This window comes from Phyllostomus discolor, chromosome 2, assembly GCF_004126475.2.
Source record: "Phyllostomus discolor isolate MPI-MPIP mPhyDis1 chromosome 2, mPhyDis1.pri.v3, whole genome shotgun sequence".
NCBI lineage: Eukaryota > Metazoa > Chordata > Mammalia > Chiroptera > Phyllostomidae > Phyllostomus > Phyllostomus discolor.
The window spans coordinates 167012849-167030183 of NC_040904.2; the positions used below are offsets into that span (position 1 = coordinate 167012849).

General features: G+C 56.0%; 1 protein-coding gene across 1 annotated transcript; it reads right to left on the reverse strand.

Annotated features, from left to right (window-relative positions):
- Window positions 1–446: 446 nt before the first annotated feature.
- PRPH (peripherin) lies at window positions 447–4064 on the reverse strand. The gene is made up of 9 exons (XM_028532280.2): window positions 3320–4064; window positions 2914–2974; window positions 2633–2728; window positions 2068–2235; window positions 1854–1979; window positions 1547–1767; window positions 1404–1453; window positions 1085–1164; window positions 447–827 (listed from the first exon to the last, which is right to left on the reverse strand). The coding sequence occupies exons 1-9, from the start codon at window positions 3859–3861 to the stop codon at window positions 762–764; spliced, it is 1410 nt and encodes a 469-aa protein (XP_028388081.1). The 5' UTR covers window positions 3862–4064; the 3' UTR covers window positions 447–761.
- Window positions 4065–17335: the final 13271 nt, after the last annotated feature.

The following is a 17335-nucleotide window of genomic DNA, read 5'->3' on the forward strand; positions in this document are numbered from 1 at the left end:
CACCCAGAGGCACCTGGATGTTCAGGGCTGCAGAGGGGGAACAGAAGTGAAGAATGGACAGAGAGAGGTAGGAGAAAAGCCAGAAGGGTAGATAGGGGTCATAGATGCACAGATAGTGGGATACAGAAAAGAAGTGACTAGAGCCCTGGCCAGTGTGGCTCAGGTGGTTGGGCATCGTCCTGTAAACCAAAGTGTCTCAGGTTCGATTCCCAGTCAGGGCACATGCCTGGGTTGCAGGCCATGGCCCCCAGCAACCGCACATTGATGTTTCTCTCTCTCTCTCTCCCCTTCCCTTCCCTCTCTAAAAATAAATAAATAAAATCTTAAAAAAAAAAAGGTTTAAAAAAAAAGAAAAAGAAATGACTAGAGACAAAGAGAAAATACTGCTGAACCTCCTCCCCCTCACAGGCACCAGCAGACCCACAGACACAAATGCACTGGAGACATCTCCCTTCACAGCAGTTTTATTGGATTCAAAAGTTAAACTCAGACTTTGGCCCATCCCACTGGTCACGGGGTCACGGCAGTAGAGCTGACTTGGGGATCAGAAAAGAGGAGCATATGGGTCACATCTATACTTCAGGGCAGGAGAGGCCCAGCTACTACTGGCCGGGTAGGGTGTGGCTACAGGTCAAGGAAGGGATGACTGGTACCATCCCCTAGACACATGCAGGAGGAAAGGGGACTGATTCAGGACCGGTGTCAGGGTGCAGGCTTAGAGCAGGCTGAGGGCGGGGCCGGGGAGTTCTGGACCAACAGGCTCAATAGCTGTGAATGGAGGACTTGTCCATCTCACTGCGCTGCTCCTTCTGGGACTCCGTCACCACCTGCCGGGGGGTGAGTCGAGCGATGGGCATGAGCCACTCAGCACCAGCCCCCTTCCCGCTCCTTCAGGTCGTGGTGTTTCACCTCTGGCATAACCAGCTGAGGCTCCCATCTACCCATCCACCTTCTCTATCTCCTTGTCTCCCTCCCACCCCAAGAACCACTAACCCACAACACCCTAACATCAGCTGCAGCCCAACTGGGGCTCAGAAACAACACTGGAAACGACAGGGCCCTGTTTTTAAGCGTCCCATCTCACCTCCCCATCTCGGGTCTCAATGGTCTTGATCAAAACCATCTTCCGGCTGTGGCTGTCCTGGGGAGGCTCCACCTCAGGCACTAGAAAAAGCAGGTGAGGGGTGCAAGAGAGGAGGTTGGCCTTTATCTCCTTTTAAGCCCTCATACCACCTGTGCGGGGAGGGGTAGGTAGGGGCAGGGCTTAAAGGAGGGGAGAGACCAGACCAGGACTCTATAGTTCATAGAGAGAACCAATCCCTGAGCAGAACCACAGCAAGAGTCCAGTCAGGGCAGAAGAAGACAAGGGGACAGACAAGTTGGAAGCCAGATATGGGACTCACCAGTCGTCTTTATACTTAAAGATGCAAAGGAATGGACAGGCACAGAGATCCTGGGGGCAAAACAAGTGGTTAGCTACTCTGCCCAGACTGCACCCCTTCCCTGAGCAGCCCTGACCACCACTCTCCAGCAGCCCCGCCCCCACCGGTTCTCCTCGCCCTCCAGCAGCTTTCGATAGGTGGCAATCTCGATGTCCAGGGCCATCTTGACGTTGAGGAGCTCCTGGTACTCGCGCAAGTGCCGCGCCATCTCCTCTTTAAGCTGCCGCAGCTCTTCCTCGAGGCGCGCAGTGCCCGCCTGGTACCCGCCGGCCTCCAGGGCAAACTGCTCCTCCAGTTCCCTCAGCTGTCTGAGCAGCGCCTCATTCTGGGGTCGGGGGGCGGGAAGCATGGTTCAGAGAGGGAATAGCCCGCACTGTCCACTCCTAGCCGGTGGCGCAGCCTGGTACTCACCGTGCCTCGCAGTCCGTCTACCTCGCAGGTCAGGCTCTGGATCTGGCGTCGGGACTCGTTCATCTCCTGCTTGGCCTGGCGCAGGGCCTCGTGGTTTCGGTTGGCGGCATCGGACAGATCCGCATACTGTGGGATGGAAGGCAACCTAGAGATCCGCCCTCGCCCCAGCGCCCTGCCCTCTCAGGCTGTCCCAGACCCTTCCGGGCTGTCACACCTTGGACTTGTACCACTCCTCTGCCTCCTGCAGGTTCTTGGCTGCGATGCTCTCATACTGCGCGCGGATATCCCTCAGCGCTGCTGTCAGCTCCGGCTTCACGGTCGCCTCCACTTCGATCTGCTGCACCTGCTGGTTGTCCACGGTCACCTGCAGATCTCGCAACTCCTGCCCCCAGGACAACAAGAAGTCGAGTTCAGCGCGCACATCCCACGCGGGTCGTGCAGTTTGCGCATAGAAAAAAGCAGAAACACTTGAGTAAACAAAAGGGGGCGCCAGGGAGTGCAGAGCGCACAGCACTGCGCGGCCTGCGCCTGGCCCTCACGGAGCCCGCGGTTAGGTTACAGGGTGCAGCTCTGCTGCTTGCCACCAGGTGGCGCAGGGGCGGGAGGCAAACCACCTGTAGACCGAAGTTGAGCGGCTGCCGCTCTCCAGAGAATCTCACTTCGCTTCTCCGGGGCTATTCCTCCGCCCCACTTGCCAATCTCCTTCAGAGCTTGTTTCCCAGCTGCAAAGAGACCACCCCTAACTTTCAAAGCCTCCCTTGAAACCCAGGTCCACCCACCTCCTCATGCAGCTTCTTGAGGAACTCAATCTCATCCATCAGAGATTCAATCTTGCGTTCTAGCTCCAGGCGGGCCAGGGTAGCATCGTCCACGTCCTTCAAGGAGTGGCAGCGGTGGTTCAAGAGCAGGGAGGGGCTGATCAGCACGAGGAAGAGCCAGGCCCTCCCCGCCAGCCTCTGAAGGCTTCTGGTGGCCTCCCCACACCCACAGATGCCACCCTGGACACGCAGGCCAGGGGTAGGGGTAGGGAGACGGAAATCCTCGCGGGGCCCGGGCTCACCTTGCGAAAGAGCACGAGGTTGTGCTCGGCGTCCTCCCGCTTGCGTGTTTCGTCTTCCAGCCTGGAAAGAAAGGTGGGCAGAGACTGAGCTGCGGGGTCACCGTCCTCCCCACCCCCCAGGGTCTGGGGTACTGCCCAGGACTAGCAGGAGGGGTCTTCAGGCTGCCTGATGCGCGTGCTCCATTTTCTGTCTAATGGGCTGGGAGCTGGCTGGGGTCCCTTTATACACGAAGGAACATAATCACTTCGCTTTCCCAGAGACTCAGGTAGCGGGAGGTCAAGGACGCTGCCCGCACACGCCCTCCCGGGTTGACCGAGGAAGCAACTCCCTCGGATGGCTGGTGGAGAGGGAAGGGGAGCGAGAAACAGCCACCTCGACGGCCGCCGCCCGGCCCTGCCCCCTGACCTCTGCTTGAGCGCCGCCAGGTCCTCCGCCAGCCCGTCGCGCTCCACCTGCACCCGGTCGCGCTCGCGGCCCAGCAGCTCCAGCTCCCTGCGCAGCTCGCGCAGCTCCTGCTGGCACAGCTGGTCGGCGCGCGCCGGCTCCTGGCCTCGGGCCTGGCTCAGCTCCCCGCGCAAGGCGGCATTCTGCTGCTCCAGGAAGCGCACCTTCTCAATGAAGTTGGCGAAGCGGTCGTTGAGCTCCTGCAGCTCCTGCTTCTCGTTGCTACGCGTGGCCAGAAACTCCTGGTTGAGGGCCTCGGCCATGGAGAAGTCGAGGCGCTCAGAGGGCAGGCGCAGGAGGGCGCCCGCGCCGGCCCGGGGGCCGCGGAAGCTACCCAGACGCACCGAGGAGCTGGAGGATGCCGAGCCCAGCAGGCGGCTGCCGGAGAAACGGGAGCTGGATGAGTAGGAGAAGGCCCCGGGGGACAGTGAAGGCGGCGGCCCGAAGGTGCGGCGGTAGGAGGTAGAACTGACGGTGGCCCGGAGGCCCGACGGGTGGCTCATGGCGGCTGAGGATGGGCAGTCACCGCTGGCAGAGCTGGTCCGGGAGCCGCAGACCGCTGCAAGGCGGCTTTATAATCCAGCGGGCCCAGCGGGGCCCGGGCAGCTCCTCCCACTGGCCTGACTGGGCGGCTAAGTGGGGAGGGGGACGCCCCACCCTGCAGCGCAGCGGGAGCGCCGCACCCTCCCTCCCTGGTTGTTGGCGCCGGGCCTACTATTCCGTTCCCCCTATTGCTGGTGGAGAAGCAGGCAGGGATGGCGACTACAGACCACAGACAGGCGGGTCGGAGGTCAGCGCCTTTCAGTAGCATCCAGAGCTACAGCCTCGAGTGGGAGGGCCTGATCTGACCTGGGGTCCCTGCCGAAAAGAGCTGATAAAACTCGGGGATAGGAGCACTGGAGGTTAAAGGACAGTCTGCCAGCAGGTGAGTGGGGAGGAAGTGGCTCAGGTAGACGGAGAGTTGGCCTGGTTTAGGTCCCAGAGCCTGTGCCTCCATTCTTCCCCTTGAGGCTACACTCTGCTTTTACCTGCTGTCACCACCTTTGTCACCACATCCAGGGAGGTATGGGGGACAGGAGGGCAGAAGAGGCTGAGGGAGCTGGGGAGGGGCTGCCTCTCTGTAATCCCCAGGGCCCAGTGGAGGGCTGCTGCCTGGCGCCAGCTCTGCGGCTAATGGACTGGCCACTTCTCCTCCCCCGCCCCTGGACACTTGGCCAGGAGGGTGCCTGCTGATGTCTCAGCTTTAAAGACACAGCTCTCAAACCTGGACCTACCCCAGATCCCAAGAGGGTGGGCACATAAGCCGGGGCTGAGGGTGACAGGGCCCAGCTTGGGGTCCCACCAGGCAGGGTCCCTGCCTTGTCAGAAGCTGAGCTGAGTGAGCCAGTGGATGCTGTCTGTCTTTACTGGATCTCCCTTCCCCCATCCAACTGCTGCTCAGTCACGGCCTTACGGGAACCAGGGCTATTCCTGAGGTAGGAAGGGGAGGGGGCTGAAGGGTGGTAGCTGCTGCCAAGGCTGAGAGATGGATGGATGGGCTGGCAGGAACCAGTTTCCAGTGTTAGGGAGTTGCAGGTGCCCGAGAATAGATGAGGCTGGATGGGAAGAGATGGGGAAAGAGAGGGCGTCCATCCCCAACAGTTCAGGGGCTAAAAGAGGAGAAGGAAGGCCACAGAACAGATCTACAAGCTGCTGCACACAGACAGATGCATGTGTGTGACCATGCTGTACACCTCCGTGCACACAGCACACACTGCACACCCCCCGCCCCACCCTGCAGTCAGCCCTGGATATCTGGCCTTTGCATGTCAAATGGCTTCTAGAACGCAGGCACAGGCTGCCTAGGAGTGGACACAGGCAGCCTGGACGGTCTGTGGGAGCCAGGGCGCTGAGACCTGTGGCATTTGCCAGGAGCTGTGGGGCTGCTGCTGCTGGGGATTCCAGGGCTCTCCAGCAGAGACAGGTCTGCCTTGGAATGACCCTGAGGACAAGAGCTGGGCAGCTGGGGAAGCAGGTCTGGGACTCCGGGCTGGATCTCGGGCTGAGGCAGTGAGGAGGGCGGCTCCCTGGCTGCCCCGCTCCCTCAGCATTGCAGGGCAGAGGGACCTCCTCCTCTTTGTGTATCCTCCGAGATGGGCCAACGCCCCGCTGCGGCTCACTTCCCTGCCGCCCGCCGCTTCTCTCCTGGCCCCTCCTTCCTTCCGGGCCATTAGTCTCTCCCTGCACAGCTGCCAGGTCCTTCTCCTTGATGGGCCTGGTCTGGTTGCCAGGGGGATGGGAAGAGGGAGGATGGGAGAGATGGGATGGAAAAACCAGGGCCTGTCCCCTCTAAACTCCTGGGAGTGGGGAGGGGTAGGATCCTGCCTGGGCTGGAGGTAGGGCACTTGGCAGGAGTGAGGAGGGGCTGGGGAAACCTTGGCGCTTTCTGCCACAGCCCTAGGCTCTGAGCCCCGGCTGCCATTGGGGCTGCCATTGGTCTGGAGCCCCGTCTACTCCAGCCTAGGCCTTGGCCCTGCCTGCTATCCTCCGGGAGAAAACTGGGGGTCTGAGCTGCATGCAGAGGGGTGGCATGGGTTGGCAGGATCAGCTCAGGCTCTGTCTTTATAAGGAGCTGCAGGCAGACCTGGGTCTTTGAGAGCAGAGGCCCCTTGGGCCACCAAGGGAGTTCCAGGTGGGGTTCCCATCCCCTTCTCTGCTGGAGCTCCCAGCTCACAACCCAGGTGCCTCAGAGTGGAGGGGACCAAGGCCTCCTCAGCAGGGCTCTGGGCGCTGTGGAGGGGGTAAGGCCAGGGCCTGGGGTGGGTGTGGGGGAACCAGGCATGCTGGCAAGGCAGAGGAGACTTGCCCCCTATTCAGAAAGAGCCAGGCCCAGGAGGCCCTGGGGCCGGAGGAAACATCCTGGGAGTGGTCACAGTGAAGAGTCAGGGCTCTGGAGTCCCGCTGCCGGGCTTCCCATCTGACTCAATACTCTCCGTTGCGTGAATTTAGGTTCAGTACTGTGTTCTTCCATGTTTTTGGTAAAATGAGGATAATTGTAGTTTCTACCTAGTAGTGTTGTTGGGAGGATTAAAATGAATCAATATGTGTAAAATACTTAGAATACACACAGCAGCTGAAAATGTAAGTAGTAGTAGTTGTTATTATTATTATTATTATTTTTATTGACCCACAGAGTGACATTGTCAGCCCCCTAGTGCAGTGAGGGGCTGGATTTCTTTTACATCGTCCCCACTAGTGGCTGTGAGCAGTTCGGACCCAGGGCTGAAGGGGCCATGCATTTGCTGCCTCAGGGAGAGAGGGGACAGTGGCCTTATCTTCCTCTGTCCTGGACAAATAGTATACTGATTAAGACGTGGATGCTGAGTTCGATTAAGACTGCCTGGATTCGATCAAGATTCCACCATTTAATTAGCCATGTGCTTTGGGTTTAGGTGAGTGATTTAACCTCAGTTCATCCCATTGTGTTCATCCACAAGTGGGGATAATAATAATAGTACCTCCCTCAGCCCTGGCTGGTGTGGCTCAGGGGACTGAGCATCGGCCTGAGAACCAAAGCATCTCCAGTTCAATTCCCAGTCAGGGCATACGCCTGGGTTGTGGGTCAGGTCCCCAGTAGAGGGCACATGACAGGCAACCACACATTAGTGTTTCTCTTCTCCCTCTTCTCTCTTTCTCCCTCCCTTTCCCTCTGCTAATAAATAAATAAAATCTTAAAATAGTACCTTCCTCATAGTGTTGGAGGCTGAAATGAGCTGCAATATGTGAAGCACTTAGTGGCTGGCACACAGGACACGCTGTGTAAGTATTAGCCAGTGTTATTGTTACCCTTCTTCCTCCTGCCATGCTGGGCCGCTCTGGTGAAGGCTTGGAGAGAAAGGACAACTGGATACACTCAGGAGTTTGCAAGGAAGGTGAGAAACACAGTTTAGGTCATTAGCAAGAATGCTACCGAATGACGGGCCATGGGCTCCAAGCTGGGTGAGGAGGGGCGTGGGGGAGATCGGCAGAGCAAAGGGGTCCAGGGCAGGACTCCCAGTCAAGGCCAAGGAACAGTTATAGCACAGGGAAACGGAAAGAGTCACTAAGAGGGTAGGAAGCTGTTTTCAGAGAGCGGGCGTATGGGTTCGTGGTTCTGGAGCTGCAGTACTAGTGGACAAGAAGATTCCCAGAGCGCTATAAGGGAGGAGGCAGCTGAGGCTAAGGTGAGCTGGAGGAAGAGGTCAGAGGAGAAAAGATCGGGCGCTGGCCCGGACGCTGACCGGCTGTGTGGCCCTGGGCACGTTCCTTGTCCTCTCTGAGCATCAGTTCTTTTCATCTGTAGAACTGGGAGGATGACACCTTCCTCCCGGGCTTGTGGTGAGACCCGAGACATTGCACACGGAACAGTCAGCACGTCGTGAGCCTCCCAGTGGGTGCTCCACACTGCTCATTGTCTTCCTCTCCCCTGTGACAAAGAGGACACAGACACAGAGGAGCAAGGACATAACCTTAATTATGGTAACTAAGGGTCAGCTGGGGTCTCCCTGCCCCTTGAGGTGTGAAATTGGCTCAACATACATTCCATATCTTGGGGAAAGTTCAGTGTGTGCCCCAAGATCTCTTTGCTCTTCTAGTGCTTCCTCTTTACATCCTCAGCTCCCCAATGCTCCCGAATTGGCTGATTTTAGAGCTCGCTCTCTGCAGGGGCCCAGCTGTGGAACTCAGCACCCTCCCTTGGTTCCAGTGATGCCCTCCCCATCTCGGGGGAGCCTGAAGCTCAGAGGGAGGAACTTGCCTGTATGAGGCTGCACGGTGAGCTAATGGCAGCCCCCTCTCAAGAAGGCTTGTCCTGGGGGGCCAGGCCCTGCTGGTGTTCTATAGTCTGGGCCGTGGGAGCCAAGGTAAGCTTCAGCCAGCTGGAGTACAGCTCCATTCAAGATGGGCTCTCCCGGGCCAGTCCACCTTCAGGGCCCCCACTGGCAGAGTGGCTCCATCAGACTAGAATTCATTCCCCCTAATCTGTATTTTGGGGTTCCACTGCTCCCAGTTAGGGAACACTCTGGGTACCTTTTCTATCTCATCACTTCTCTCACTGTCCTCATATGGTATGTAATGACTGACGTCTCCTACGTGCCAAGCATCTTACTCGTATTACCACTTCTAATCGTCACAATAACCCGTTACGTAGGTACTATTACTGTTTCCATTTTACAGTTGAAGAAACTGAGGCACTTAGAAGTTAAGCATCTTGACCCAGGTCACCCACCTAGTAAACGAGTAATCTGTTCATATGTCTGACTCCTCCCTCCCTGACAATACGATCTTGGAGGGCAGCGATCAGGCTTTATTTGCCTTCGTGTCCACGGAGTCTAGCTCAGGACCTTGGTCTAATAAGTGTTGGTTAGATTCAAGGGCAGCCCTGAGGCACCTGAAGAAATCTTTCCCCTGCTCGTTCAGTCTGGAAAATAAAGAGAGATGTGTTGCTGCCACCTCCTGGCCAGAAGTTAGAATGACATGTCTGCAGTCTGCCTCCAGGCTTGTGTTTAAGACTCCAGGCTAAGGGAACACTGGAATTTGAAGGAGGTTTCAAAATTCTTACGACCTGCTTTTTACAGATGAGGAGAATTAACCACGGGTGTGTAAGAATAGAATAGCAGGACTAATATTAGGATTTCACAGCCCTGATTTGATTCCCCTGGGCTCTAGGACCCTCTTCTGCCCACCCACCCCCACCTCTCCACCCCCCACGCCAAAAGCCAGGAAAGGAAAACAAAATCTGTCCTCAACTGCCCCGGGGCCTGTGCTGTACACACAATCTCCAGCCCCGTCATCCCCACCCAATCGCATCTCCATCTGCCTGTCTGAACCTTCCAGCCAGGGAGCCCTCAGCTGGAGAGGGGAGAGCAGCTTTCAGCCTCGGAATGCAGAAGGAGACTTCCTTCTCTGGGCGTGGCCCGCGGCCTGCTGAAAGCAGTTTCCACTCCTTCACGAAGATATTCTGAATCCCCAGAATCTGCATTTCAACTTCCTGGGTGGTTTTTAATGCCCATGAATATTTGAGCCTACCAGGATTAAGCCTTTTTTCTTTAAATTGTCCATCTTTCCCCACATTTCATTTTGCTTTTCAAACCAGAGAATAGTTGAAAGGGTCCTGTTATGAACACGGATACACCCTTGTTCCAGATTTATCAATTTTATCTTACCTCAACTTGTTTGAAAGTAAGTTTCACACGTCATGATATTTCACGCCTTCAGCATGGAGCCCTTAAGAACGAGGATGGAACGGTGGTCGGCAGTTAGACGGGCGTGAGCAGGGCGACGCCGTGGGCCGGGTGCAGAAGGTCGCCAGGGCAGAAAGCCCCGCTGCCTAGCAAGGAACAAAGGCAGGAAGACGAGGACTTTGCCCCCAAGGTAGCCTTTCCTCCCCAGCATGTCCACGGTCAGGCGGTTCAGACCCTTTCCTGAGCTTTCCTCCCCTGGCACGTGGCTGGTCCCAGGGTAGACCCCTTCGAAGAAGAATAAGGGGCTGGAGAGTGGCCTCATGTGATCCCCACTTGGGCCCTTGCACGGCCACTCCCTTAAGCGTTAACCCCCTAGGGATGACATCTAGGCCTCCGTTGTGTTTCAGCTCCAGGCCCAGAAGAGCAGCAAAATCAGACAAGAGACACCAAGGTTGACCTCAGGACCAGCTGCCCTGACACATGACCCCCTGCCCTGGGGCCAGCCAATCAGTGAGGACCACAACCCTAAAAGGACACATTTGGAAGCTGAAGAACATTCTGCTGGGGTCCTCCCCTGAGACCTCCAGATAATAACCTTAGGTTGGAGGGCCCAGCACCTCTCCCCACGCCTCCCGCAGGAGCCGCTTCCTTGCCTCTCTCTCTCCCCTAAGCTCCAAGGGCCCTCCCTTCTTTTGCTGCAACTTGTTTCCTCAGCCCACTTCTCCTGCAGCTCACTTCTGCTGCCTCTGTGACTTTCTGTGGTTTGAGTCTTGGCTCTGAACTCGAGTACTGAGGTTGTTGAACCAAGGCCTGGCCTGACCCCACCAATCCAACAGTACTGCGTTCCTACAGAACCACGGTCCTGTTAACCCCCTCTTATCCCGATGTCCCCTCCACATTAAAATTCCCCCAATTGTCCCGTGCTGTCCTCCACAGCTATTCTCCCACACTTCATACTCAAAGGTCAAGAATTGTATTTGGTTGTCACCTGGGCAGAGGGGAGAGCCAGCGCACAGGGGGGGCCTGGGAGGAGCTTGTCCTGTTTGAGGAACAGAAGAAAGAGCCATGAGGTGGAGTTCGGGGGAGAGGAGGAGAGAGGGAAGGCGAGGTTAGAGGAGGGGAGGGGTCAGAGCAGGCCGGACTTCCCAAAGCGGAGCGAAGAGGTTACAGCATATGGGGGTGGGGGGTAGGCAGAGATTTGTGACTTAAAAAGGTCAATGTGAGGACAGTTTCAGATTTGGGACATTCTGTAAGACAAAGACACCTAAACTCTTTGAGAAGTCTATCATTTTCTTTAAAACACGGTGGGTGTATTTGTTTCCGAGGGGTGTCTAAGGAATCACCACAAACAGAAATTCTATCCCTCTCAGCTCTGGAGGCTGGGCGTCGGAATCAGGGCGCCGGCAGGACTTTGTGCTCCAGGGAAGGGCCCTTCCTCGCCTCTTCCAGCGTTGGTGACTCCCGGCGCTCCTCGGCTTGCGGCCGCATCTGTAATCTCTCTCTGCTTCTGCCCTCCTCCTTCCTTGTGTATGAATTCTCCTTCTTGTAAAGTCACTTGTCTTTGGATTTGGGGACCCAGGTAATCCAGGATGATGTCAAGGTCCTTAACCACATCTTGCAAAGACCCCCTTCCCCAAATAAGACCACATCAACAGGTTCTGGGATGTGGCATATCTTTTTAGGGGGACCACCATTCAACCCACTACAGCTGGGGGATTGTTCTAGACGAGAAAGAGACTAAGAGATATAACAACTAAATGCAATGTTCAAACCTAGATTGGACTCTGAATTTGAAGAAAAATAAAGGGCACTAAAGAAATTTGCCTATGATATGCTGTGATACGATGGGACAGGTGTGAAGATAGGAATGTAGCATATAAGGGAATGTTCTTGTTCTTAGGAGGTGTCTGCAGGGGTCAAGGGTCATGCTGTCTGTGACCCCTTTCTAGCGGGTCAGGCCCATTGTCTCCACTGTCATGTGGTGCAAGGCCATGGCTCCGGCTGCTGGGTGAGTGAGACCAAGAAGGAGCAGTCGCACAGTCAGTGATGCCGCTTATCGGAACGGAACCCAGGGTTCTCACCCTGGTCTCCACTTGATTCTGTGGGGCTCTCATCAGAGAGTGTGGATGATGAGGGTTTCCCCTCACCTCCGGCACAGGGTGTACAAGAAGCCTGGTTGCTGGCCTGGGCCAGGCACTGGGCCTTGCTTTCCTCATTGGTGAAATAAAGGGCTTTGATGAAATGATCTCTGACCCTCTCTCCAGGCATACCAGTTGTTGAGCAGCAGTCTAGGTGATTAGAGAGGCGTTTATTAAAGAGCGTCTCAGAGCACTGACCCCAGGAGCTGCAAGCTCTCCCTTCGCAGGGCGATGCCCCGGGCCCCCGAGGGGGGAATGAGCAGTGGGGTGGGGTGGGACAGCCAGTCTTGGGATGTTGCAAGCTGGAGCATCCATGTGATCTCGCCCGCCCCAGCTGAAGGGTCCATGTTCAGAGCAGACCACGCTCAGGGAGTCCAAGGAGGACAGGAATTTCCTCCACGGCTCCACTTGCTGGGACTGCCCAGAGGAGGGGCAGCCTTCTTGCCGGCCCACAGGGCAGACCCCCCCCCCTCCCTCCCCACAGCTGACAAGAGCTCCTCAAGCTGGAACCCCAGAAAGTTAGAGTAGGTGGGAAACTCTGTGGTCATCTGGGCACTGCTCCCTCATTTTCCTAACGAAGCTGCCAAGATGGGAGGCACTTCTCCCAATTCCGTGGACCCTTGGTCCCTGTTAACGGAGCCTTGGTCACCCTCCCTACCGGGGCAGGGGCTTGAGCACGTTGAGGGGAGCCAGGACAGGGATGGCCAGCCGCCAGGAGGCTCCTTCCTGCAGTCAGGGCACTCTGCCGTCCATCCCACCCCACCTCCTGTGGGGAGTCGGTGGGGGGTGGGGGGGTTCGTAGCCGAACAGTCAAGTTCAAAGAGGCTGATGCTCTGCAAACTGCCCTGCCTGCCCTCTGCCCGCAGGCCACACAGGCCCTCGCCTGACACCTGGGCCGGCCAAGGCCAGCGGGTCTCCCAGCAGCGAGGGCCCACTGTCAGCTTCCGTTGGCCCTTCCCTCGCTCTCTAGGTGACTTCTCTCCGCAGCACGCTGCTGTGCTGGTGCCTGGCTGGAGGGAGGGGGGTGATGGAGGTGGGGAAACGGGGAGACGAGTGAGAGAGGTTGGGGGAGAGAAGTGGAAGTGGAGGGAGGAGAAGATGAGGGGCTGGGTAGAGAGGGGGATCAGGAGGAAAAGGACAGAAAACCAAATGGGCCAGAAAAGGAGAAAAAGCCTCCCAGGCTTTCTCTTCTCAGGGACCCAAGTGCCTCCACACGGGGGCACAGCCGGCCTAGTGACCTGTATTCACACCCCAGAGCCCCCTGAAGCTGGCCTGGTTCATGTTCTGAGAGTCGTCTGGCACCAACCCCTTGTCTGCAAGGGCAGCTCAAAGCCCCTTAGGCTTTGGAAGATCTGAGACCACCCCGCTGGGGCCAGTCTTCCGGGAGGAGGCAACTCTTTCCGAGGGGCCTCCTTGCCCTGCTGTGCTGCACAGGCTGGGCTATGGCTCTCTCCGTAGTTGCTGTGAAAGGGGAGGGGGGACATCTTTTTGGTCGGCAGATGTTCTCCGTGTGCTTTCAGTTTATGGCTTAAGTTTAGCCAGAACTCCTGGAGACACTGCAGCCAGAGGAAGGCCACACACGGAGCAAAGGAAGGGCGCACGGGATCTCTCCGGGCCCAGTGTCTGCACTCGAAAAGGGTTATACAGGCTTAAAAGGGTCTTTGTGTTTTTATTAGTGTTTTACTCAATGTTTCTATGACCTATCTCCTAAGGCTTTTATACTAGTTAAAATGCTTTTGGCAGGAAGCAATAGAAGACCCAATTCAAAATGTCCTAAACAGCAAGGGGATATATAATCCCACATAATGGAAAACCCGGAGGCAGAGGACTTTCAGGGCTGGTCAGTTCAGGGGCTCACCCTCCCAGCGAGGACCCAGTTCTTTACATCTTTCTGCTGTGTCACACTGCTCAGAGTGTTAGCTTTTGTCCTCATGTTTGTCCCCTTCCCCCCAGCCTCCAGCCGGCAGACATTACCTCACCTCTCATTTCCATAACTGCGTCATATGCTGGTTCTTTAACCAATCCCTGGCAGGGGACTACCTTGATCAGCTGAGACTACAATTCATCCTGGGGGTGCCGGGGCCCAGCCTCCCCTGATGCACAAAGTCGAGACACCTGAACACAACCGGGTTGTGCTGGCAGATAAAACAACCTGCAGATGGTTCGATTCCCAGTCAGGGCACATGCCTGGGTTGCAGGCCAAGTCCCCAGCAGGGGGCGTGTGAGGGGCAACTGCACATTGATGTTCCTCTCCTTCTCTTTCTCCCTCCCTTCCCCTCTCTCTAAAAATAAATACAATTTTTTTAAAAACCCAAACAAATAGTAGAGATGGCTTTGGAGCTGATACACAATAGTGGCTGCCACGTGTGACCACCTCTCCTGACAGGGGGCATACACTGCCTTGAATTAGGGCTGTGCCCATACGATCTGTCTCTATAGCCTGAGGGGGACGAAGAAACTGAATGTATTCCCTGTAGTACCTGGCACAGTGACTCGCACCAAATAATGAACAAATGAAACTTAAAAACTGAAATGCTTGTCATAATAGTATAATTGGACATGATCACTTTTGCCAGGGGCTTTTCAGTGTTAGTTTACTGTCAAGCTAGACACCTATGAGCCTAATGAAATGTGATAGAAACAGAGTGTGGGGAGCGAGGGCTGACAGCAGTGAGACTGATCTGATATCTACCCCAATGAACTAAATTAATTTGTTAATGTGAACAAAACTCTTGTGTAATTAGGAAAGCGTGATATTTTGTTCTCATGTTTTATTTTATTTTTATTATTATTAAAAAAAATTTATTTATTTATTTATTTATTTTTAGACAGAGGGGAGGGGAGGGAGAAAGAGAGGGAAAGAAACATCAATGTGTGGTTGCCTCTCACACACCCACAGCTAGAGACCTGGTCCACAACCCAGGCATGTGCCCCAACTGGGAAATCGAACTGGTGACCCTTTGGTTTGCAGGGCGATACTTAATCCACTGAGCCACACCAGCTGGGGTTATGCTCATGTTTTAAAAAGAGAAAAATAAGTCTTCTAGTGGTAAGGCATGTGTTTGAAGAGCACTCTCTATTTTAGGACGAAAGAAGACATGCCCCTCGTTCCGTCAGGCTCGTGCAGCTGAGTGTTTCTCCCTGCTGCAGACTCCGAGAAGTGCTAGAGGAGGAAAGAGCCGTGTCCCAGAATTTGCTCTCAGGACGAACAGACTCAGAGACAGAGGCTCTGGGAATGAATGGGGCAGGCACAGGTTAATGAGATGTCAGCACAGGGGCACCTTTCCCATGGGGCTGAAGGTGGGAACCTTCCCTCCCTGACACACTGGGTCTGTTTTCCTCACCTTATGCTGCCCTGGGTCTCCCAGACAGCCGCCCTGCTATTGGACCTCAGGAGTCATCTGCAGGGTCATCTCTGCCAGCTTCCCCTTGTGGCCTTGGCTGACAGGAGGAGACCATTGTGGCCACTGCACTTAGGGTAGCAATGCTCCTGGTGGGAGCCGTCCTGTCTGCTCCGAGGCTGTGGTCTGGTCAGCGGGAGGCTGGGAAGGTGCTAACAGCTGCCCTACATGGACACTGGCATCTCCATGACCTGAGAATTGGTTCACGGAGTTCAGAGCAAGGCCCGGACCAAAAGCCCCCTCACTAGGAAGTCTACAGTCTGGCTAGTGGGGACCGCCTGGCTCTGATCCCCTGGACTAGTGTGCTGTCGCCTGGCCCTGGAATGGGGCTCCTGGCAGGCAGTCTAGTGGTCTAGTGGTCAATAGCATAACGAGACCTCCCTTCTGTGGCTGGGGCTCCGTCCGGGGGCCCCCCCGCACAAGAGCTGGCCTCGGGGGCCTCATGTCTGACTCACCCCACGTGTGGCCCGTCTCACCCAGGCCTGGAAAGTCCGCCAAGCTCCGTGATCGCTTCCCTTGGTCCTGCTTGGAGGCTGCTGAGTCGAGTTCTGGGGTCAACTTCAGTTCTTCCACTTGCTCTGGGGCCTGAGGGTAAATGCCCACTCTCTCTGCACCCTGACTCCAGCTGTGGGAATAGGTCTGACATCCCCACACAGGGCATTGTGAAGGGCGTGGAACCCTTCCACTCTGACAGGGTCTCCACTTCCTCCCACAAGCCCCCTTGGGGCCGCACACCTTCCGGAGTTTGAGGCCTGGAGACAGGCTCTCTCAAAGCTCCAGCCCCCAGGCTCCCTTTGCCCTGACACTGGGGAGTTTGGCAAATTCCATCGGAGCAGAAGCACTTGCCAGCTGCTTCCCAAACACCGAGGATGACAGGGAGACAGGCCAGCACACTGCCCCGCATAGCCATTGTCTCCTCCTCGCCCCAACTCAAAGCAGCCTGGGCCCGCTGGGCTCTCAGGGGCCAGCGGCCTCCATGGGATGGAAGCAGATTGCCCCTCAGGTCAGGTCAGGTGAGGGCAGCCTGTGCCCCGTGTCACACAGCCAGAATCTGGGGCTGCAGCCAGCCTCCGAGCCTGCACCTTCTCAGGCTTTCTCCATTGCCCCCACCGAGCCTCAGAGGCATCCCCAAAGGCTGCAGTTCTGAGTCCCGACTTTCCATTTGTGCTCAAGGGCAAATCAGATGATTGTCAGCCACAAAGCGATGACCTAGACCTTGGGGTCTATTTGTTCTTGCTGCAGGCTAACTTCTATTCACTCTCTCGCCAGTGCAGGAGGGGAAAATCATCACTGCAAGGAGAAACCCCTCCCCCACCCTTTATCCCCCCCCCCCCCCCCACTGGCACTGTGCTCTTCCCTGGGGCTCTGTACTATTGGAATATTTTCTCTCAACTAAATTCTTCACCTTCTTTTACCCTGACACCATGGCATCTGCTTTCAAGTTTCCAATGTTCTCACACTCAGCACATGTAGAAAAGAATTTACCTGTAAGGTAAATTTACTGAAGTAATTAGAGGAGCTGCTCCTGGCCAGGGGTGATTAGCCCAAGGAGCCGCCTCGCTGCGCCTGCCCTCGTCTCCTGCCACTCGTGTGGCATTTCCACTCAGGCCAGCACCCAAGCACCAAAACTGGTTCCTCCCTTCTGCACGAGGCCTGGACCTTTGGTCATCTTTGTCCTTTTCCATCGTCCAGCTCGGCCTTACAGGCCGTGCCACCCGTAGCAGAGCACCAGTCACCAAGCTCTCCCGTCACCAATGCTGAAGCCCCTCCTTTCCTGGCCCTCCCCAGAACTGTGCTGCTCCCAGCGGGCACTTGGAAGAGGATCCAGATTAGGGAGCTCTCCCCCCCGCAAGCTCTCCTACGAACACACCATTCTTCAATTTTCCGTATTATTCCCCTGCTTCAAATATTCCTACCATCCATTGGGTCAAGTACCAATACTACAACCACGTGACATGTAGCTTTGTGTCTCAGCCAACTTCATTTTCTCCAAGTAGTAATTTCTTTAAAAGTGCAACTTTATTTGCTGTTGTAGGTTTTGGCTAAGTCTGGAATATATCAGCACAGTTCCAAAGCCCGTCCCATGTTGTTACCAGAAAGTGGACAAGGTTGGGGCAAGGCCGGCCGGTAGCGTGAGGGTTCTTGACTTTGGGCAGGATGGATTCCACAGCAGGAGTCCAGGTGGTTATGAGACTGTATTAAGGCTGGGGCAGTGGAACAAGAAAGGGCTTAGCACAG

What these genes read in the sequence shown, in the direction of transcription:
- PRPH (XM_028532280.2), bottom strand. Translation starts at nt 3,861, where the DNA reads ATGAGCCACCCGTCGGGCCTCCGGGCCACCGTCAGTTCTACCTCCTAC. An exon ending in CTGGCGGCGCTCAAGCAGAG is followed by an intron (nt 2,975 to 3,319) that starts GTCAGGGGGCAG and finishes CTTTCTTTCCAG; the next exon opens with GCTGGAAGACGAAACACGCA. An exon ending in TCAAGAAGCTGCATGAGGAG is followed by an intron (nt 2,236 to 2,632) that starts GTGGGTGGACCT and finishes TCCTGGGGGCAG; the next exon opens with GAGTTGCGAGATCTGCAGGT.